The sequence below is a fragment of the Cyprinodon tularosa genome, unplaced genomic scaffold (assembly GCF_016077235.1).
Source record: "Cyprinodon tularosa strain WSP-4 unplaced genomic scaffold, ASM1607723v1 ctg759, whole genome shotgun sequence".
NCBI lineage: Eukaryota > Metazoa > Chordata > Actinopteri > Cyprinodontiformes > Cyprinodontidae > Cyprinodon > Cyprinodon tularosa.
The window spans coordinates 81,647-105,888 of record NW_024039517.1 but is presented as its reverse complement, the minus strand read 5'-3'; the positions used below and the strand labels follow the sequence as shown (position 1 = coordinate 105,888).

General features: G+C 37.4%; 1 protein-coding gene across 3 annotated transcripts in view; it reads right to left on the bottom strand.

Moving 5' to 3' along the window:
• Positions 1–24,242, bottom strand: part of slc12a5a (solute carrier family 12 member 5a) — a 215,841-nt gene that overhangs the window by 112,940 nt on the left and 78,659 nt on the right. The window contains exon 1 of one of the 3 annotated variants that reach the window (XM_038270254.1): positions 18,337–18,698. The exons of the other annotated variants lie outside the window; for them this stretch is intronic. Within the exon in view, the coding sequence (XP_038126182.1) occupies positions 18,337–18,391 (55 nt within the window). The 5' untranslated portion in view covers positions 18,392–18,698. Of the gene's footprint in view, positions 1–18,336; positions 18,699–24,242 lie in introns of those variants that run through there. 3 annotated transcript variants of the gene reach the window in all.

Sequence of the window (24,242 nt, the reverse complement as noted above, 5' to 3'; positions counted from 1 at the left end):
TAAGAGATGAAGGGTCAAGTCAAACATTTAAATATAGTAATGCCAGAGGCTGCAGGGATGTTTACATAACATTTTGTTCGATGCCATCTGTGTCTGTGTTTCTGAGTTGAAAGATAAGCAGCGGGCTAAGCAAGAAGCCTGCATTAACACAGACTGGGAGGTTCCTAATGAAGGTTCGTATATTTAACACTAAACAGGTTTTCAGGTCAGCTTGAAAGTGCTAATGTATAGTTTGTGTGCAAATACCCTAAATATGAATATGATGGCCTCATTCAGTCACACATGGTTTGGCTACCCATGTGTCATTATGCATTTAAAGGCCTTTAGGCTGCAAACATTCAGAACAGAGATTGTTATTTCTTCCTGTTGCATTTTCTGAAACAGAGGGTGACAGCTGGCATAGAGCCTAGGAAAAAAACACAATCAAGTTTTAAAACCCTTTTGGTATTTCTAATGGAAGTTTTAAAGCATTTTGCTCCTGCCTTTTTGATTGACCAACAATTTATCTTATGGCTTGCATCACCTCTTAGTTGGCACAGTTAATTTTGTTTTCTGTTTATCACCATAACATAGCAGTAGTCCAACAGGTCAATTTTTAAATAGAGCTGATATACTTTGGTATGTTAGATAAGCTAGCCTTAAACTGTCTAGTCCAGGCATCCCCAAACTCTGTCCTCAAGGCCCCCTGTCCTGCAGGTTTTAGAGGTTTCTCTGCTTCAGCACAGCTGGTTATAATGATTGCAGTAGACCAAAAGCCTGTTAATCAGCTTTCAATTAAAATCAGCTGTGCTGGAGCAAGGAAATCTCTAAAACCTGCATGACAGGGGGCCTTGAGGACAGAGTTTGGGGATGCCTGGTCTAGTCTGTTCTCTGTGTCATAGAGTTTGGATTTCTTGCTGACACACTAATGGGCAAGAATGAGCAACTAATGGGAGGTTGCGAACCTCAAGGTACAGCACAATTTATAAAACCTACATAGTAAGAGCACTTAAACAAAGAAAATGCTTTATAAATCAACAGCTAACTATATTTTGCTTAAGGTATCTGAAACTGTGTAGATTTAAAAAATAATAATATTGACAATATATTGGCTATAACAGAATTTGAAAATATTTCTGATTTCTTGTGAATGAAGTGGAATTTAATTCTTCCTAAATATCTTAAGCTAAAATATTAAGCTAAGAGGGAAAAACAATGTCATGAATACATGAAACATGAGGCTGACTTCAAACAATGACTGTGTTCTCCCACACTTACTGTGCGTCCAAACATAGAAACTTAAAAGAGTAAATACATTTCTAAAGTTAGATCAATCTCATTTAGGACATCAGAAAGGACATCAGTAAAACTTTTTTCCAGCTTTTATTGCTTTTATTACATTGTCACAAGTAGAGAGAAATGAAATTCACCCTCTGCATTTACCCATCGTCTTGGGGAGCAGTGGGCTGCCATTGTGTGGCGCCGGGGGAGCAGTGTGGCGTTAAGGGTCTTTGCTCAGAGACACATAGTGCCAATCTGTGGAAGTGGAGCTCAAACTCAGAACCTCAGTATTCCAAGCTCTATGCCCAAACCACTAGGCTGCCGCTGCCCTAAACATTGCTCCATTGCGGCCGCACCGGTAACCTAAAGAAGGACCTGGAAGAGTGCACAGCAACCTAAATGTTTATTCTGGGGAATGTAACTGAAAAGAAACTCATTAGTATAAACAGATGGTAATACTGTAAAGAAACATAACTTTCTTAGACTTAAACTTGTCATTGTGTACACAGAAGTGTATACAAAAATAAATTTTATTTAGTACAGCTCTCTAGACTTTTTGATTTTTTAAAGTGCTGCCTTGATAAAGGTAAGAAGCAGTGTTAAAAGCACTGTGATGAAAAAAAACCACTGTGGTTAAAAAAAAGAAGTAATTTAAACATACGACTGTATAGTTAAAGTTCTAACATTCACTATTTTCTTTCTAACAAAGATAACTTGTGATCTGAAAAATATTACATTTTTGTATTTGTATTGTGCTTATGTAAAATTGATACAATCGGGTTGTGTTTTCTATCTCTTACTGGTTTTATTTTATTGTAATACCTTAAGTTCTCCCTTCGTCTATTGGAATATTTAGCCAATCCAGACATCATCATAACCATTATTAACCCTTCTTTAAAATGCACTAAAAGAAACCACAGAAATACTGAAAATCTAGGGCTTACACTGTGCTTGATTCAAAAATATAAACCCTGGTGAATAAACTCTTATTTAAAGAGAGATTAAAGAGAAATGTTCCAAAAAAAAAGGTCCCTAAAGAGAAATGCACCTGATGAGACTGAAGCATACAGCAGTATCACCAAACAGTGTTTATTAGTGTGATAACTAAGCAAGCCCATCTTGGTTGGAGGACATCTGCTTTGATGTGGCTGAACACTGAAAGGCATCCCTGAACACCGCACACAATCCTGACCATGAGCCCGCCTGTTCCCTTTTGTTTTTGTGTATTGAGCATCCTAACTATGAAAGGCTCCTTCAGTTCCTCCCATTGGACTATGAGCCATAATAACTTGAAGTAAATGAGCAGGGATCAAATCCACGAAGAGTCATACCCAAAGCTGGGATAAGGGGAAAGGATTAGAGCAAATGGTAACGCATGAGCTTATCCCACAAAAAGGAGAACAATAAAACAACACACAACTAAAACCACAACTACTCCTAGCTGAACTTTCTGACTGAAGTTTTCAAAGCTTAGCCTGTAATACAGAGCAGCTGAGCCAAGGTCATGGCTTCAATTCGTTTAAAAAAGCACCACTCAGATGACCAATCTAGGAGGCAGTTAGGGAATAGGATCACGAGGGGATTAGGATATGTTGGCTTAAATAATCTACACATCCTGGATGAAAACCACAGAGAAGGAAAGGAAGATAGGCGATGCATTGCAAATGAGGACGGATCAGCAGGGTGTGAGAAGAGGTCCAGGGATTACTGCATGGAGGTCAGAGACCGATCATTCTTAGACAGGTTCATGCATGAACATTTTTTCCTCTAAGATAGGAACAGGGAAGTCAATGGACAGCTTAGAGCAAAGAGCTCATTTTTACAACTCATGAGAAATAATTAAAAAAAATGCCTATTTTATTTGAAGGGCTATAGGTTGACTAATCAAATAAAATGTTAATATGCATTTCTTAAATTGTAAATTAAAATGAAAGTGCAAACTATAAAGTTACTTATTAAAATATTTAAAATGTAATGGGTGAAAAAAGAAAAGTCCCATAAAAGAGACAGTTCTAGTTTAGTTTGCTGAGGTTGTTGATGAAATTATTGTTTATGTTCCCGGTAAAGATAAACTTCAATGCCCTACTGTATACAACTTATATCTGCTGATCTGATATGTGGGGAGGGGTACCCCAAGACTATTTCTGGCTCTAATTTCTCCTATTGCAAATACTTTTGTGATATTTATTTGTCAGACTGTTTAAATTAACTGAATACCAAATCCCTTCTATCAAACCCTGAGAAAAATATCTGGTTATGGTAAATAAAGAATTGAGTCCTCTGGTTTGGATACAGCTTGGAGATTGGAAGTTGTCCATTAAGGTCACTGAAAACAACTTGTCAGAAATGTTTCCTATTATACAAAGAAATACAGCATTATTTATGTTGTAGGGTTTCGCTCTTCTTTATCTTTATACAAGACTTTTCACGTGTTAATAGGGAAAAAAAGTTATGATTAGACTTTAGTTTCATCAAAAATGCAGCAAAAGTTTAAGTGGAGGAAACAGAAGAGCTTGAATATGCTCTTTTGGTCAGGGATTTTGTTTGTCAGTCTAATCAGAGTGCTGGGCTTTAAAGAGCAGCAGAGCCTTCACTTACAGTAGTGCTGGATTCTTGTTGTTTTCTTGCTTTCTCGTATCTTGTTCCCCTCCTGTATATTTCCTGACGTTAATTGGATTTTGTTTGGTTTTCAGTATTTTGGATTTTTGACTGGAACTTTTCATTAAATCATTAAAACTCACTTCTGCTTACTTTTCTCTGCATTTGGTTCCTCAAAACCTCCACTCAACCATAACACCTTTGCCTTTAAAGAGGTTATTTCTCTATTTCTTATGAGCCTACGTGTATTTTTAATCAAGATTTTATTATAAGAATTTCTGAATCATTTTGTAATTTGTATCTGTAAAAGGTTCTCAGTATCTAAAGCTGACTAAATAAATTACCATCCAGAACATTAATTTCCACAAACTGGTTTTCCATGTGTCTATTTTGAGGGTGAGAAACAATTATTTGATTTCTTATTGGAGAGGAAATAATATTTTCATTGATAAGAACCTTTCATATGACTCTAGCTCAAGTCCAAAAATATATTTAGTCCATTTCAAATCTAAGCTTTGATAAATGCTGACCCACAAATCAAGCATAATAGCTAAAATCGTGAGCACTTCCAAAAGATTTCATAAAAAAAAAACTCAGATATAATAACTTGGATGAAATGTTTACATTTTTATCTTTCCACAAGACATATAATCTCTTTTTAAGACCAAACTTTTTCCAGTGCTGACCATCCTTCAAATATTAAACAAGATGTTAACACTTTAAATAAGCTTTTCACTATCTGATCAGCTAAACACATGGAAATGATGAGGCGATCAAAAGAAAGACAGTCTTATACAATCATGAAAAGCATCACTCCATATTAAAATGAACCCTAAACTATAACTACCCTTTTGATCATTTCAATTTCACTTAAAGAAAAGTTGCTTTAAAGATGCATTAGGGAGTTTTCTAAATATACTGCCACTTCTGAATGTCAACAATATAATGTTTCAATTGTTTTCTAGCTCTGACCCATTCAATAACGATGCGTTTCACGTCACACCCGCTGAACAGCGCAGTAAATTTAAATCAGAAATATATTAACGAACATAGGTTACAGGCTTATTGATGCATCAGTGCTGAATTAAGGAAGTGTCAGTCTGATCATCAAACAATGTATTAGTTGAAAAGGGTAAAATAAAAAGGCTATTTTAAAGATTTTATCTGAGAAAATTTACATAATGTCTCCTTAAGACAGAATATATATATATATATATATATATATATATATATATATATATATATATATATATATATATGTGTGTGGTTGTTGCTTTTAAAAAAATTAATAGTATATTTGCTCTGAGAGATCCTTAGCATTTAAACTGCAACGCCTCTTTCATAGCTCTGCAGTAAAGATTTTCCTTTTCTTATTTGACAATAGCTAAATGAGTTCCTATTGAGGGTTGAAGTGAGTCGTGGGTCAAGAGCTGTGGCTCTCCGCCGCCTGCAGATAGATGGTTTATTTCCATTTCACAGAAGATGCTGATAGGTTCTGTGGGCTGTAACAAAATGGGGAAATACACTATTCATTAAGGCATATCAACTGCAGACTCTTGCCTGACTGAGAGCTATAGAGACGTGTCAAATCAACTGTCATCAAAGACAAAAGAAGAGAAGAAGGGGAGGGGGACCAAGAGGAGCGCCACAGTAAATGGTACCTAAAGGGCTGGTATCGTCCCGCAGCAGTGTGTCGCAGTGAGCTTGTCGCAGATATTTTTGATTTATGCCCAATATTGAAGCGTGGTGTGCTCTATGTTATTCCACGCCACAACGCAAGAGTGGGATTAGATATGGCCGAGGCGGTGAAAACGTGGGGGCAAGTCTGTGCAACAACCGAGGGACATGAGGGCAAAAAAGAACGGGGATCCACGTGGAAAAAGGGTACCGCACATCTCGCTCTTCTGGCTGTCCATCTTCATGAGTTGTTTTCCACAAAATGGCGGTCATACAAACAAAACAAGCCAGTAAGGCACCAAACAGGAAATACGCATAGTGTAGAGTGGATTTAGATTTGACCAACCAGATGCCTTCTGTCAGCGGCACTGTCTGCGGTCACCTACAATTTTGGAGAGGTGCAGCAGAGTGTCTGCGGAAGGGGCGGGGGCACATTTGCGTTCACTGTGACACACGCAGACGACCTGGTTTCTGAGTATAAATCAGCCTTAAGTGGTCAGCTGCACCTAAGGTAGAAATGGATTCATATGGACATAAAAGTAGTCATTGATATTGTATGAGCCAATTATTATATTCAATCAGTTGGCCAATATTTATATGTTTGTCTGAGAAGAAACATAAGGGTCAAGGATGTTACCTTCTTTCTGCACCAGCAGTAGCCGATTAAATGGGAGCCTGCATCCAAGTAGCTCACTTTTTAAATGGACACAATTTACATGCAGCCATTTTAACATTTCCAATGCTGTCCTCATGATGATAATGAGTATATGTGAGGTAACAGGCAGCAATAACAAGCACTATTAGCCTGTAAGAGGAGCACCAATAACAATCTGTCGACCTCTCTTCATCTCTGTGGATTTCCTCTTCTCGGTCACGTCTGTTTGATCTTTAATAAGGTCACTGTCATCAAATGACTCAATGACATGAAAGTGTCTGTGGCAACATGTTACCGCCGAGTGGATGTCAAGAAAAGAAGGACCATCAGTACCATTAAACAAATTGTTCTGTTAAGATGATCCAATAGAATGTCCTTGTTTTTGTGTGCCTGTGTGTTTTGTAAAATTAGCGGTCTACACTTTCAGGGGAGAATGTTTCCCCTTTTAATAATGAATGACTATTTTCTCCAAACAACTCTGCTGATAGCCCCGCCGTGGGAATGATTCAAATTATAGTGTTGCTCTTTGTGCCGCAGTCATAATGGCCCTCATCCTGCAACAGCCTTAAACAATCTGTTGGGTCAACCTTCAAGCAAGGAGGACACATTAAAAAGACATGTTAATAATTAACACATGCATCAAATAAACATGTTTTGATATGGAATATTTTATAAAACACACATTTTCCTGACAAAAGTTTTATTCAATATATTTACGTAATGAAAATGGTTATGATATTAGAATTTATATGGAGCAATTTGCCTCCAAAAACAATATTTTTTTTACTAATAAAGACATAGCTCTTGTCTTTTACTGCTCATACAATCGTGAGGATTGTTTTGTTGCAGGCAAGAGTTGATGGTTTATCAAAGGAAACCAATAACTGTTATCGAGTCATCGTGTTAAACATTTTACTAACTAGGATTTACTATAGCTCCACATTTTTTTTTCTACAGCTCATTTTCTTCTATGTTTTTAAGAATTGAAAAGAAAAAAATGTATTTCTTTTCCAGTCAGTTACAAATAAAAACAAATTCAGCTTAAAACTTTACATTTTGTTAGGTATTCCATTTTAGATGAGGCTTGGCTTATTAAAAAGATACCAAGAGATCATGGTGAACTGTTTAGCTGACGAGTTGTTGAAGTTTCTTTAAGGAACGGAAACAGGGGTGGTGGTTGCGATATGGAACACATTGTTTTTCTCAATACACACAAAGCTCATTTAACAATAGATACATGTAAATAGGAAACATCTGTTGTTAACAGTTAAGACCAATTGTGGCACACACATTGTTTTTGTTTCAATCATACACTAATGAAGTACACACAGAAAGTGAGTCCAATAAGTTTAAAAGCTGAAACATCTTCAAGATCATTTGGAATAAAAAAAAAGCTTCCTGGATGGAAGCTATTCAACTTAAAACATGGAAAACAGGGGGTGTGTGGGTGGTGGCACGCACAACCCATGTACAAAGGCCTTAGTTCTCGACCCGGCCGACCCGAGTTCAAATCTGTCCTGTGGTCTTTTGCCGCATGTCTCTCCTCCTCTCGCATACCCCCTGTCAGCCTACTGTTGAAAAACGTGCCACTAGTGCCGTAAAAAACAACAAAGTCCGGTGGGTTTTTTTTTTTTTACTTTTTTGAAATCTTAAAGATCGCTGCTCTTAGACTGAGTGCATGTTGTATCAACGTATAAGAGCCTAAGAGTTTTTTCTGTGCCATTTTCTCTAACTTGTTAGATTTAAGTTAAAATCAATTTTCATTCTCATGCAATTGTTTTATCCTAAAGCAATTAATTGCCTCTGACCAGACAAAGCCTGATTAAGCTGAAAGCTTATTAAGTTCAGCAGGTCCAGTGACCAGAAGAGACATTGGTCCTGGTCTACTGGCTGGGGTAAGCATCTGCTACGACTGTCACATGCATCAGTTTGGCTAGAAAAGCTTTCTAATTACACAATTCATCTTTTATTGGACCAGGAGAGAAATATTCTATTGATGAGCCATCCACTAATCCTTCCACTGTCCAGCTGCTGAACAATTTTACTCATTCAATGTGCCCTATGGAATTCCCCAAAGCTGATCTGACAATTGTCTTAAAGTTACTTTGCCCAGTCTTTCATAGACAATTAAGTTGCTTGCTTGTATTTAAAGTGAAACCGCCTGCTACGTACCTAGGGGATCCTCCTACATGTATACAGCCCCTCAGCTAAGACTGTACAGTACTTTAGTTCATCCCCCTCCCTTAACTCTTATCAGCATATGCGTGATAAGTTTCCCTGTGATGCCGCAGTAGGAGTTCTACTGAGCCAACCGGAGATTTGCTGTATGCAGTCACATTCTCAGGGTTTACTACCCATGTGACAGCAACAAGAAAAAAAGAAAACTGAACAATGCAGCTGAGATGAAAGAAAAAATGTTGGCTGGTGGATTCCAAGGCAAATTAAAGATGACGTTCAGTTTATTACGTGGCCCTCCTCAGAACCAAAGAGAGAAGAACACCACAGAGGTACCATGTGAGCCTGAAATTGAGAAACGTGACTTCTCTTTCACTTTTTATGAAATGCAAATAATCTATCCACTGGGGAATTTTCTCAACTGAAATATTCCCCATGAAATTGGATGTTGTGCACTAACACTTTTTTTTGCATAAACTGATGAATGATCAGAGGCAGGATCCACAGAATTATGTTTGTAATGGTTAGCCCCACGATAAAGACTGTTTATTTAGCAAACAAAAGAAACATTTTCATCAACCAGACTGAAACTGCCTAACCTACTTGGTATTTAAGATGGATAAAATGCAACCAAGCCAAAATAAGACTTTCACAAACCACAGAATAATAGCTCTTCTTTCTCACAATTTAATCAGACAGCTTTTGGGACTGAGAGGTTGAGATGATTTTATGGTTGTGAAGCATAGAACTGTCACAAAACAACTTAAAGTCCACAAATAGATACATCGGTGAAAGCGAATCAATATGTGGCTTTTCATTATGCTTCCATTTCCTAGTGCCTGTCTGTTGAGAGTGCTGTCAGATAGGGTGGAAATTGAACCTCGCCAAATAACTCTCTAGAAGATGCAACAGGAAAGCAATGACAGTTCCAGAATTACTGTATAGTATTTGTATAGATATGCTTTCTCACATTAACTGACAAGATATGATAATGAGTCTAAAAAGAAAAAAAATAGGAAAATTATTTATTGCTGCTGATTAAACAACAACAAATTATGAATGTTATAATTTACAGTTGTTGATTTTTTGCCTATTTCAGTTTCACTGACAATTAGCTTGAGGTGGATAGAGGCACTGTCATTTAGAATATGAATAAATAGTTCATAAAAGTTAAATAACCCCACTCGAATGTGTATTACTGACCACTTCCTACCGATGACTAAATGCATGATTAATTGCATGACTAAAAGGATGAAAAAGCCTTGACCTTAAAACCAGACTTCTGACAATAAAACTGCTAAAAGCTTCTGATTAACTCCAATTTCAATTATCAGTCAGAGTAGTCGGCAGAGCTTTTTACGAGACTGTTTACTTAAAGGTACTGATTGCCTGGTGGAACAATAATGGAGGTGCTAAAAAAACAAAAAAAAACGCATGCTTTAAGTATCATGATCTTTAAAATAACAAATCCTTTATGTTTTTGAAAAAAAATATCAATGGTCTACTAAAGCCAACCTTAAAGTAATGGAATGTTGTCTTCTTAAGAAAGTCAATTTAAAACCGATTTCTGGTAATGTAAGAATACATTGTACATTCAATTGAAGCAATTAACCCACCAAAAAAATGACTGGCAATAAATAAACAGACTAGAACAATCAAGAAATTAAAACAGAAAACAAAAGAATATCATACAACTGTATATTCTCTTTTGCTGTTGAGCTTTTCTATCCTTTTTTTTTTTACAACTTAGATATTTTTCATATTTTTATCCATCATGTGTTTGGAATAAATACTTTAGATGTTAAAAGTATAATATATTAGTATATTTAACAACAGTTGAATTGAACAGTTTCTGTGTTAAGCTTGCCTTCCTTGGACATGATTCATTTTAGCTAACCTCTTTCTCATCTGCATTCAACTTGACGTCTATTTCATTTCATGAAACCTTTTCTCACCTCTAGGGAATCTTGCACACTGATTTAATACACCCTGCATTCAACTGATCCAAGGAGGATTTTTTAGAAATATTAATGTAGACAAGAAAAATAAATTTTATAATGCACCAGAACATATGACTAATAGCTTTTAGCAGTTTAGTGTTTGTAGTGTGTGTGCCTCAGATGTACAATTTGTACAAGCTTTTGTTTAAGCTTTTAACCATGGCAGGATGCGTCAGCAGCAAGATTTAGGGAAGTGCAGCCCTTCATGACTAATTATATTCTTGCTTTTTAATTGAGAAGCTGATGAATGCATATCCGTCCGATACATCTGGATAGCCACTCCTGACTGTAACCATACTCTAATTAGTCGGAAAACCCATTCATTGTTTATTACCCATTGTATCTTTGCTTCATTAAAACTCATCTTTATTAAAATTAAATGATGCACTATATTACTGTAATATTTCTTTGAATAAAAGGGAACTAATGGAAAACTGCATTTAAACTTAATTTATTCATATTTGTTGTTTGATAAGAAGCTTGTGTTGATGAAACAACACAGTTCATGGTTGTGAAGCAGAAGCAAAATTGGAAATGACAAAGGATTGGTTTTCTTTTTTGCTTATCTTTGCAAACTTTTCACAAATATGAAAATATTGTCATGCATGTTTATTCAGCCTCTTCCGCTCTGTAACCTCCCAGTCCATCTGGACACATTTAATTCTCAATATGAATCCAGCTGTACTCTGGAGGTCACAGAGGTTGGTTACAGACCATTAGAAAACAAATGGTATCACAAAGACCAAGAAAGACAACATAGAGGTCAGGGATTATGTTTAAAGCAGGGTTGAGTTATACAACTACATCCCAAGTTTTACATCGAGAATGGCATAAAATGACTTTCAATGCATCATCTGAAGATGAAAAGACTGTACCTGAATTGCAAAAAACTCCAAAAGGCCTGGCCACCATCTAAACTAACAGGAGATTATCTCTCAGGGAGCAGATATGAAGCCTATATTAACTTGAAGAGCTGCAGAAATCTGTGCTGATTCACTGTTGATTTGTCAACAGTGGATCTGTCAACAGACCAACTATTAGCTATGGGCTTCAGAAATGGCAGACTGTTGTCTTTTGGGAAGAAAACCCAAATAATTCCCATCTGGAGATGGTCACAAACCATGCAGGGAACACAGCATACAATGACACAGTAATACAGCTGAAAAAAAGACCAAAAACCTTTGGGCCAACATTATGTTAAAATGTAACTTTAATAAATGTTTGAATAAATAACTAACACTCTAAAGAACTAGTTTTGCATTTCACTTCATCTAAGTATGCAGATCTAGATAGCTTTACAATACTTCTATTGGCTCCTATTCACTTGCATTCTATAAAAAAGTGTGAACACTGAGAACTGTGAAAAATTGTGGTGACAGGATGATGTTTTGGACCTTTCTTCTCTTCAGTATGATGAAGACATGTTTTAAAGTTAATGGAATGATGAACTGAGCTAAAAACAAATGTGGGTATAAAAAAAGCCAGGGGTAAAAAATACTTATGATAACAATGGAGGATCACAAACAAAAGCTATACTACTTATGCAGCTAAATCCAACCAACCTTTTTGTTTTATTTTTTTATTTTTTTTTAAATTAAATAAAATGTGATTTAGATGAATATTTCACAAAGGGACAATTTTTTTATGAAATCTGGAAGAAAAAAAAAATCCACAAAAAAAAGATGGAAAACAGAGTATATGTCTGTGTGTTCAAGAGAAGATGATAGTGACCAGGTTTTGTTTTGTTTGGAGAGAGAGGTACATTTCCATATAAGAAGTGTTGCATTAGCCGGCACTTGCTCTGAATTTCTGCTTCCTCTCTTTCCATTCAGAGTAGTTAAGTTCCAGAGTGTGTAGACAGAGAATAATGATGTTGAGCAATCACAACAACTGCCTCCCTAGGAGAGGGCCCTGGGGAGCATTTTTGCAGTATTATGCAGTCAGCCATAACTAAAACATCATTACCACCCCATTCACAGTCCGGAGTAGGACTACAGACTGGAAGCAGAGAGAAGGCGGATGGACTTATGAAGTTAATCGCCTTTTTTATCGCTAAAGAAAATCAGCTAGCTATTTTCTCAGGTAACCACAAATTGTTTTATGTTATTTCACATGGTGGAGCATCTTAAGGTTAGTTTCATTTTCTATGGACGATTCAAAAGAAAGAAACACTGGACGGGAATGCATAAAGCAGCTTATAATGAATGCCTTAAATTTTTTACTTATTTATTTTCTATAATTAGAAAAACACAAAAGTAACAGCATTAAAAAAATTTATAAAATACTTAAAATATTAACTAAATACAAGCTTTACTGTTAAAATAATTTAAGTTAATTGTTTTACCGTATTTTCACGACTATAAGGCGCACTTAAACGTCTTTTTTTTCCCTCAAAATGTGCGGTGCGCCCTTTGGTGCGGTGCGCCCTATGTGTGTTGTAACTGCGACTTTTGAGACCACCTCATTGAGGAGATGATGAAAGAGTGGCTGAATGTAAGGAGACCAGGTGTTTTTTTTCCACTCATCACCATCGCTGTTAATATGTAACTCCATGCGTGCCCATCTCACAGCTGATGTGAAAAACATGGGGAAACAAATTAACGCTGTGCTCGCTGTTCAACCGCTCGACATCGGTGTGAACCGGACCCAGCAGGTGCAGCAGAAGCAGCGAGTTTACATGCAAAGTCAATGGTTGACGCGCGTATAGGTGCAGCAAAAGGTCCCGCAGCGCATTTTGAGCAGCAGGAGCGTTTAAGCATCTGCCAACGCGCTGCTGCTGCTCGAGATGGAAAAATTGAAGTTTTACTGCTGGACGCGCCGCATCAACCAATCAGAGAAGCTGATCTGGGAGCTGACAGCGAGACAGACACAGCGCTCTGATGACATATGATATTAACGCAAATGGAAAAGGCTGGATGGATGCGGAGATGATGAAAGCGTAGCTGAGGGAGGTGTAGCCTATGTGAGGAGACCAGGTGGTTTTTTCCACGCATCACCATCGCTGCGTGCCCATCTCACAGCCGATGTGAAAAAAAAGGTGAATCAAATGAACGCTGTGCTCGCCGTTATCCTGGGGGGTCTGACAAAGGAGCTTCAACCGCTCGACATCGGTGTGAACCGGCCGTTCAAAGTAAGGCTGCGAGCGGCGTGGGAGCGATGGATGACAGACGGAGACCACAGTTTCAGGATAAGTGGAAGGCAGCGCCGGGCAAGTTACGCCACCGTTTGCGGATGGATTGTTGATGCTTGGACTAATGTGTCTGCTGGCTCTGTTGTTCAAGCTTTTGCAAAAGCCGGCATTATTTCTGAGGAGCCGCGCTGCACGGAAAGTGACTCTGACAGCGAAGAAGGGGAAATTGGCATGTCTGATTTAGCACAGCTGTTTTATTCAGAAACAGAGGATGATGACTTTGATGGGTTTGATTAATACTTTGTAATAAATACATGAATAAAGCACAATCATACTCAGTTTTGCTCCCGCTCTATTTTTCTACCTGAAAACTTAATTCAACAGCAGCCTCTGGGCGGGTCTCCTCCTCTTCACCGCGGTGGCTGGCAGGTGTTTTTTCATCTAAATAATCTAAATCTTGCAGCTATATTTGCTGTGATCAGTGGGAATAAAGTAGTTTTAATATGTTTTTAAGTGAGAAAGTCCACCTGAAAACTTAATAATTGCAGTCAGTTCATCCAGATTATCTATTTCTGTCGGAGGCGCTCAGACCCCCACATACCAGCGGTGCGCCGACAGGAGAAATCCTTTCATCAGCAGCCTCTAGGCCGGGCAGCATCCGGGTTCACGCGGTGGATGGCAGGTGTTTTTCATCTAAATAATTTAAACTGCAGGCACCCATAAAAGCGAACATATTCCGTCGGCAGGTTTCAGGATTTTAAGTTAATTTAGGAGTGATCACAGCGCTGTGTCATCTGTGATGTGTCTGTCTCACGGCCAGCTGCCAGGTTTGATTAATACTTTTTAATAAATACATGAATAAAGCACAGTCATACTCAGTTTTGCCCCCGCTGTATTTTAAAATACGCAGTAGAGGTATTTAAAGGTAGTAGAGGACATGTACCTGTATATAAAAAACGCGCCCTATAGTCCGGTGCGCCTTATGTGTGTGTTAAATACAGAAATGGGACACATAACTGAGAGTGCGCCTTTTAGTACGGTGCGCCTTATGGTCGTGAAAATACGGTACTTAATTTTATATGACCCAACCCTACAATAAGTTTTAAAAAAAAAAAATAATAAAAACAGACAGAAAATCAAAGAACAACTTGGATCTGGTACATCAACAATAGACTTAAATACCATAACATTTACAGAGAAATGTACCTACTCACTGGTTTCTGACTCTGGACCTGTGGTTTGACAACTGAAACTTTTGCTTTTCAATTGTTTGGTTCAACATTTTTATGTGTATTCTTTTCATTTTTTTATGTACACCAACAACATTCAAAGTCATTTTATCAATGGTTATGTTAAAAATCTGACAAACAGCTGGAAGCAGTAATGCTATTTAACCAAGATGTTGTTGATTGACTCTTACATCTATAATGAACAGCAGAATACAAATTTAGCCGATGTAATCAGAGTTATGTCTATATGTATATATGTATTAATACAAACTACAAATACAGTATCATTATAAATATCATTTATATATCCCAAACATGAGGTACTTTTTCTTGGATTTTATTCATTCAGAGCTATAAAATAACTACCAAGGAGTCTAGCTCACTAAAGCTAACTGGACATGAGGAATGAGGAAAAGTATTGATTTGCACTAAACAGGCCCTTATATTTCTGATGTACCTATACTGATGAAACTTTGTTCGATGATTTTCATTTGAGGTCATATCCTTCATGGTTACATAAAATAACAACAAATTCCATGTGTTTTATTTTGTAGTCCCTTTCACTCTATTCTATACGTTTAAGTAGTGTTTAAGTAGTTTAAACAGTTGCAGAACAGAAATATCATCAGTGCCCTTATTGTCATGGCTGCTATGTTATGACTAATGGGGGCTAAATGTGTTTGGTTAGACCAATGTACCTGCGACTTAAACCTTCATGATGAAAATATGATTAATATGAGCTTGTTTATTTTTTCAGAGTCTTTGACTTTGGTTTAATCAGAAAAAACTTTTCGATTTGATAATAACGTTCAATAGTTTGTAATGATTTTTATCCAAAAAATCTTTAGTAGTAATTACCTATAATATACTTAAAGTTTTTGTTTTAGATTCAGTTATTCGTTTCTCTACAACAATCAGAAAAATTATTCTTAAAAAACAAATAAACTGTACAGTTCTAAGCAGCTAGACCTAACTAAATTGTAGTGAAGCACCAATTAGCTGTCAGCCTCCTGTTGAACCATAGACTTTCTCCTGCCAAAAATAAAAAGAAGTATTTAATTATGTACATATCAGGAAAAATAGTCTCTCATTAAAACTATTGCAGATAAACTGAACTGACACGTTAATGAGGAAGCTGTGTTCACGAATGGAAAAACTGGAAAGACTAAAAACTAATGGGTGAAGGAAGGAATAACTGCCAATTTATAATGACAATATAAGCAGCTGAACACTAAAAGCTCCCATTAATAGTAACTAGTGAAAATGTGTCCTGACAGTGCAAGTTAACTTCTTTTAATATTATGACTGACCCAGAGATTAATATTTTACCTTAGTGCATAGGGCCTTATGTTTAAAATGTAAAAATATGAAAAAGCAATGATTTTTTGTATTTTCTCTAAAGATTATACATAATTGAACATAATACACCACCCATCATTTATAACATTTCTCCATTTGTTTCAACTGATTACTATTGCCTTCCATTTAAATCATTATTGTATATCACTCCCTTCCATCTTCCTTAAACTGCTTTAGGAAGCACAAAAAAGGTGTTTAACAGCAGTCAATATTGTATATGCTGTATGTTAACAAAGTGCATAGTACAAAGATACATCCCTACAACTATAATCCCCTTCACCCAGTGCATTGTGTACTTCTTCCAGGCTGGGATCAGTGTGTAATGAAGGTTGTAAATCAGCACCTTGGATAGCGCTATGGAGCCCCATGCAAGCCGGGTAGAGCAGTTTCAGTACCTGGGGATGGCGGACAGCGACAACAGCTGACATTCCTTTTTACTGGAGCTGCCCTGTATTGTACTGATGACTAAACAGAGTAATCCAGGCTGTTGCACGGCTATCTTAGCACAGTTATGATTAAAAGGAAAGGCCAAATATGTTAAGAGTGCTTGTGTTTTGACAAAGTTCTGTTTAGAAATATACTGCTTGTGAAGACTGACATTAAAACGTAAAAGATGTGGTAAGAACAGGAGTAGCTGGGCATAAATTTCCTCTAATTTTAATCCCCAGCATGGCTGAGCGCACATGCATAGCAATATCAAAGCATTGAAACAGAAAAAATAAGAAGGAAACGGCTGACAGTTTAAACCTTCTGATGTCTACATGAAGCGGCAGAGCTGATGAGCTACAAGCTCACACAATTTTCAGCACCTTTAGCATTTGCTCAATAAAAGCATGGACGTTAACTTCAAAGCACTGATCAACACACACATACTAAAATCCAGTGGAGCTAAAATAGAAAAAAGACACAAGCACACAATAATGCACCAATCCTGTTAGTTTAACACCTCAGGATGAACCATTAAGGCTTTATGTGAAGCTTGGCAATGTGGCCTAAATGTTTCCAAAGATAAAACCATAATGTCCATGATTATGAACACAATATTGTAATTTGCTTCTATAAAAAAAAAAAATGAATGATGCCTGCATTGAGTTAAATATTCATGTTTCCAGAGCTGGTCTATTTTTATCATTAAGCCCTCGCAGGTAGAAGAGACTGCATAGTGACTGTTCTCCCATCCGCAACCTGTCAATGCATTCCTTGGAGTTCAGGACTGAAAGTGAAAGGAAGAGTTTTGCACAAAAAGGGAGGGGGACGTACAAAAAAGTGAAGTGAAAATGAAAAAGAGATCAATGTGAAGAGCAGAAGTGGTCCAAAGAGAGGGATACTGTATGTGCAGGGATTTAAAATGTTTTACATTTACTGCACAGGTAATTGCAAGAGATTGACATCCGAAGTGACAACCAAATAAATGTTGACAATTATTTCTTATAGGTATTTGATTGTTATTTATTTATTATCATTATAATAAATAATGCATAGTTTAGTGCTTTTTAACAAGTTGATGTTCAGACAGACCTGAAGAATTGAGCGCGTTCTGGTGTCCCTAACAGAGTAAATAGGCACACAAGCCAGCAGCCTACAGGTTCGTTCCTGAAACACTGCAGAGATTCTTCGGTCGGGGGGCAAGTGAAGGGGATTGGATGGAGGGCTGACTTCTTTGACATGTAGGGGTGAGAGGAACAGCAACGGTTGCTTGCTATCTGTAGGTTTTATATATATATGTGTGTGTGTGTGTGTGTGTGTGTCTGTGTGTGTGTTTATATGGAGATATCAATTTAGTCTGTTGCCAGGGTATATTTAAGTTGCCATGCAGAATTTAGAGCTCTGCAGTTTAAGGCTTAATTTTTGTTATAGACTGGTGTGTGTGTGTTTGTGTGTATATGGAAGTGCGTGCATGTGTTGTACACAACTTTAATACCCTTATGCTCACAATCCATGATATGGAGTGTGCACATTACTATTCCTGTCACAACAGCCTTGCAGTAGGAGCAGCAGCAGTAGTGGAGGCAAGCAGGCCATTCACTGATGAAGCTTACATTCACACTTACACATACCAGCGCTCTTCAATCCAGTCAGGTTGCATGTGTGAGCCTTCATTTTGCATATTTTTTTCATAAGCAGGACATATTTTCTTTCTCTCATTGCTGTTGCATTGGCAGAACACTATGTGGTGCATCAACATGTCTGACCTCCCTATTTATGTGCCTCTTGATATGTCGGAGTGACGGCATGATAAAACTCATCACTCACCCTGGCTCTGTGCTCCCCCTTCCCCCTCCTCTGTATCGGTCAGATTGTTAAGCATCCCGGCTCCTCTGCGATGCACTTGTTCTGCTGCAGAACGATGTCACCGATTGAGCTCTCGGCAGCTCACACTGCTCTCCACGCACTGTGATACTGCCACAGAAATTGCAGGGAAGCAGCACCTAAAATGTGCCGGCGATCCTCCTCTCTCCTCTTCGATCCTTGCTGCCTGTAGGATGCAACGAAGAGAGGCAACAGCGGATGGAGAGAGGGTTTTTTTTCCTCTCCCTGTGGATCCTCCTCTTGACGTCTCTTCTTTAGCTTGCAAGCGTGACTCTCTCTGTTGCGCTCTCTCTCCAGAAGGAGGAGGAGGATTGGGGAGGAAGAGGGAAGGTGAAGCTGCAGGAGTTTGGTGTATGATAGATTGCCTTAAAGCTGCACATTTTTTTTTATTTCCTTCTTTTTCCTTTTTTCTATTTTTTTTCCTATCAACGGTTTTCAGTTAGACTCAATACAACAACATTCTCTCTGAGATGATGATGCTGCTCACTTACTGTAGGTGCCAAGCTGATTGCATATTCAGGCAGTTGTGTGACTTTTCATATATCCAATTTTGCCCTTCCTCTCCGCCTCTTTCTATTCATCACCTCTGTCAGACAAATAAGTGATTGAAGAGGAAGAAGTGATGCAGCTTAAAGAGCGAGCAGGCAGTAGCCTCACCGCTTTTATGCTCCCCATCTACACATTTGCTTTATACTTTGGCTTTTCTTTCATTCTAAATTGGAAAGAGCAATTGCGCCGTCTTCAAACCTAATGTCAAATGCAAATCCATCCTTTTCCTTTAACAAAAGACAAGCCATGACAGCTATGATAAACATGGAAAACACTGTACTCAGATATGCACACCAAGATAAATTCAGCAACTGGTTATTTCAGCTCCATCCTTTTTTAGAGCTTCAGGTTCCAGCTGAGAGCACCCGTGCGCTGAATGTCGGCAGTGTAGCTTTGGAGCTCTGGAAATTAGACCATCCTCATTTTGATTAATGCAGATTCAATCTGATATGGTACACGGTGTACTGTGGGCAAAAAGTGTGCAGAATATAGAAAACGCTGCATAATTGTGGTTCTGTGTTTGCAGTAATTGTGGTATGGTTCTAAAATGAGGCTCTAATAGCAAATAATGTTGGTTATAATCATATTTACATTAGAGCACTGTAAATTACATCATGGAGATGCAGGAATATTTGCTTTGACAGCTATGGTCAATGTAACTTATAGTAGAGTTATGTTTTAACTGAGATGTATTCTCTTTTCTTGTTCGGTAGCTCTACCATTCTAGGCAAACTTGTTTGCACAACAGTAGGAAACCCTGACAAATTAAATTATAATATTGAGGGTAAAATGATCTTTCGGATTTACAGAGTAGGAGCGTTTATTCCCTAAATTTCCTCCTTATCTTTAAATCATGTAAACAATGGAGAATATACTAAAGCTTCTACCTGATAAGTGAAATATGCATAAGCATGATGACAAATGATTCCAATTAATGTGGCAAATGCTTGTCAGTTTAATTTATTTCTGTTTTACCTTGAAGGATTCTCGGCACAATTAAAAATAATATGAAATGTGTTGTCAAATGTGTTATTCATCAAAACATAGAGCAAATATTTTTTAACACCTTCTATAGAGTTTGTTAAAACTTGGTGATCACAAAAATCATTGAATCACAACAAGGTGTTAAAAAAAACCCAGACAGATGTTTTAAACATCTGGGTTTATAATTAAAATATGGTTTCCACTCAGATAAATCTCCTTTATATATAAGGAGAAGTGACATTCTGTTCTTATAAGAGGGATCTATGAGAAATATTTGCCCTTTAAAATTAGACTAGGAAAAAGCTTCTTTTGAAAAGATGCTTACTTCGAATTGTTTAAAACAACTACACTCAAACGGCATGTTATTAGATTCACTAGATTCACTTTACTGAAATTTAGAATTTTGTACAGCATTTTATTACAGTAACTGCATTTTTTTTTGCAGCAAACATTATAAACTCATTATTCTGAAAAAAAGAGCCTTATCCTATTAGAAGAGGGTTTGGCTATTGAAGCCTTTAAATACTGTGATCGGGGCAAAAATTCATGAAGTTAAAAATTTTGAAATAAGTTACCAAGTTGTAATTTAGGATTCTTTTCATAATTATTTTTATTTTCTTTTGAAGAGCTTGAAGTATTTGCTTTTGTTTGTTTTAAGTAGGGCTGTAAAATGATAAAAAATTTTGATCTAATTAATCACAAGGTTTCTTGAATTAATTTCGATTAATCACAAGCCTAAATATTATTGAAAAATTCACATTTTCTGTGTATTGTTTTCAAAACAGAGAGATAAGCAAGAAGTGGATTTTACATTTAGTTTTTATTAATGACAAATCGAAAAAATGCATATTATTCTCAGCAATTAAACTTAGCCATTGCTTTTTTTTTTGTGAAAATACAGGATAGGTGAATGAAACGTTTTTTGTTTTGAACAAAGCACTTTTTTATTTTTAGCTTTAGAATTTGTGTTTTGCTTTTAAGAATGAACAATTTAGCAAAACAAATAAATAGCATTTTTCAAAGCCAATACTCCGAATGTGAATTTATTTTGATTTTTCTTTGTACTTACTAAAAGGATGAAGATGTATTATTTGAGGGTTTCATTGTTTTATGACCTTGAAAGCTTTCTTGTTCTGTGGCAGAACTGTTACAGCTGTGTTTTAAAGTGCTTATATCTACTTGCATGCATGTGCTAAGTTTGAATTCAGTGGCTGTGTCCTCCGAAGGCCAGATACATTGGCCGATTACGTTGTAGTGCGGCACAGTGGCCTGTTCAGATTAGAAGAGTCCTTGTTATGCTGCTGACAAATGCAGCCTTCTTTTTGCCCATTTTGAAGGACATTTAATAAAATACAAGTGTGTGAATAATTCTGTCTGAAATCAATGAAAATAATTGTTTTAAATGGTTATTGAGTCATATATGTAGCAAGTGATATTCAGTTTATTGAAAGCATTTTATTTGTCCCCGTGTAAATGGGTTTAAGCTCAGATTTAAATATATCTGCAGAGTGGGAACCATAAATTTGCCACAATGGTACTGATGCTGAAGCTCCTTAAAATGTTATAAGCATACAGGACAATTGTGAGAAGTTCCATATCTGTTCTTTGCCAGCCTTGTGTGTAAACTGTCATGGTTGCTAAGTGACGGAGCATACGCTGAGTGAGGGGCGGTGAAAGCTGGAGAAGGCTGGACCTGTTTGAATCCATAGCCAAACTCCTCCGGCGTTAGTCCAAGAACCAAGCCCAGGTAGACCTTGGAGGACGCAGCCCCATCCACGGATGTGCCCACAAGCAGCAACTCTTCCCTTCTATGTGACAGTAAACCCACGTTAAACAGTCAGTGTCTCACTCTTGTTAAAAGTAATATGACCAAAGTTGATTGCCTCTTCAATTTGGAAATTGTGTTTTGTTAAACTATGATTATATTACAAATGCAATTACTTTCGGAGCACACTTTAGTTTTGCTTTAAGCTTGCTATTAGTTTCTTTTATGTTCATTCTTCGGTCTCTTTTCTCAAATGTATTTATCTTTAGTTTCTTTCATGTGTGGTTTTATTTGCCAAATCTTTCGAGTTGTTTTCTTCTAGCTCTTATATCATGCTGTTCTTTCTTTTTGTGTGTAATCAGTTCAATGCTTTTCTTGTTTTTCATTGCCACTTAATATACAAGTCAGTTCACCTGTGGCTATCCTTGTTTTGCTCCGTCTAACCACTTAAATACCTGTTAGCTTTCTTTTAAACTTCACTAGTAAATACTAGTTCCAAGCCTTGACTTTCTGAAAAGCCTGTGCTTTGCCTTTTTCAATTCAATGCCTGGTTTGTTACACTTATCGGGATATAAGCTTATTTCTTCAATACACTTTGAGCTCAAATTGCTGCTTTAGCCAGGCTGCCTGTAAATGTCTTTCCAAAATCAATAATTCTTGAGGGCACCACCTGAAAATCATGGAATAATAGCCTAAAAGTTATCTGGAACTTTGGGCATGAGGACAGTGGGCCATTTCCTTGTAGACAAAGAAATCTACCCCCCACCGCCCTTGTTGTAAGTCGCCACCACCAGTTGAAGCTTCTACTACCATGGAAGCAGCTTCTGACAGAACAGAAAAGTGTTGTGCCACTCATTCCAGGAACAGTCGGGTCAAGGGCAACATCTTCTCTGACCTCATCTCTGAATTGATTGGTTCACATGAATCACACAGCACATGTCTGCCCCTAAACATTAGAATAAAACAATAGAGAAGAAAGTATAACGACAGTAATTTCAGGGCATTGATGTGCTTCTTGGCCTGCCATGGCATATCCCCTGTGCCATTTGACCCTGCCAGGTCACACTCCAAGCCAAGGAGGACACATCTGTGAGCAGGAGCCCCCCCCCCCCCCCCAACACACAAAATGTCCCGCCACTGGAACAGGAGCTGGGGGAAATGAGACGTGACTTCAGGCCATTAGTGCAGACCATGCTGGATATAGTTACTGGCGGTTTAGCCAAATTTGAAAAGGCTAGGAACATGGCACTGGATGCAGCTGTAAGCATGCCCAGAAGGTGTAAATACACAGCAAAATGCAATACCCTGCCACCTCATATCTCAGAGAAGCAGGCTTAAAATACTTCTGGCTCACTCCAGCAAAGGGAAAGCGGTAATCGACATGGAATCCAGGGCAATGACCAACACAACTGTTGGCTGAAAGGGAGTGACAGTGTCCTTATTTATGTTCACCAGCAGGTCCTAGTGATCCACATGACAAAAACCATTTGATTATCCTGGACTGTCTGGGCATGGAGCATGGTACATATCAGTCATCCAACTAGGGTGGGGGACCCACTCCTCTGCTTGAAAAGGGGAGAGGGTCACAGCCACAAACCAGGTGAATACCAAGGAAGAAAGCCAAAAAACAAATATAAGAATATATTTACTTGAATCTAAAGCTCATATATTACCATGCTGATAGTAAAATTCTACTCCTACTTATAGTTTATGTAAACTACTGATACATAATGGATTAGTTGATGTCATACCTAATGTTGCTGACTCTGGTTGAGTAATATCACTTGACTAATCTTTTTCTCATATTAAATAGTATAAAATAATTAAGAAAAGTATCTTTAGTTCATGCCAACAATTTAAGCAGAGCCCAAAGCGGATGCACCATCAAGACTCAGTGGCCTGTTAGCACCCAAATAGTTTAACTCAACAATAAAATGAACACCCAATTCAATAAACAACATTCAAATTTAGCATATTTTAAGGAGTACAAAGCTTTAAGTATAACTTGTTAAGAAAAACATCTCTATAGGTATATGGATATATAAATACAACAATCTATAAAGACACATATTTTCATATATACAGTGCATTCTAAATTATTATTTCAGATAATTATTATGTTATTATCTTTGTTAGGTTTTCCATGACTTGTACAATTTTAATTTTCAACCTCTTGGCCTTCTAAAATGTGCTAGCAGTCCGTTGTGACAAAAAGAAAGTAGAAGAGCATGTGAAGTCATAGACGGCACGTGCTGCTGCTGCAATACTGCACTGCCACTGCAGCTGCTCCCATTTCCATACACAATATAGAGAATGTAATTATCTCTGCCTATGTATGTGCAGGTGTACATAGCAACAAAAACCAAATGCAGCCACTATGTTGGTACTCACAAATTGATATTAAGTGCAAGTTAGCTGACTCATACAAAAATATACATTGCCTCAAACAAGCTGACATCAACATAGTGCCAAATCTCTGTAATAGTATTTGATTAAGATGGACATGAGGCCAACAATCAGCCAACAGTAAATCTATAATTCTCTGCATTAC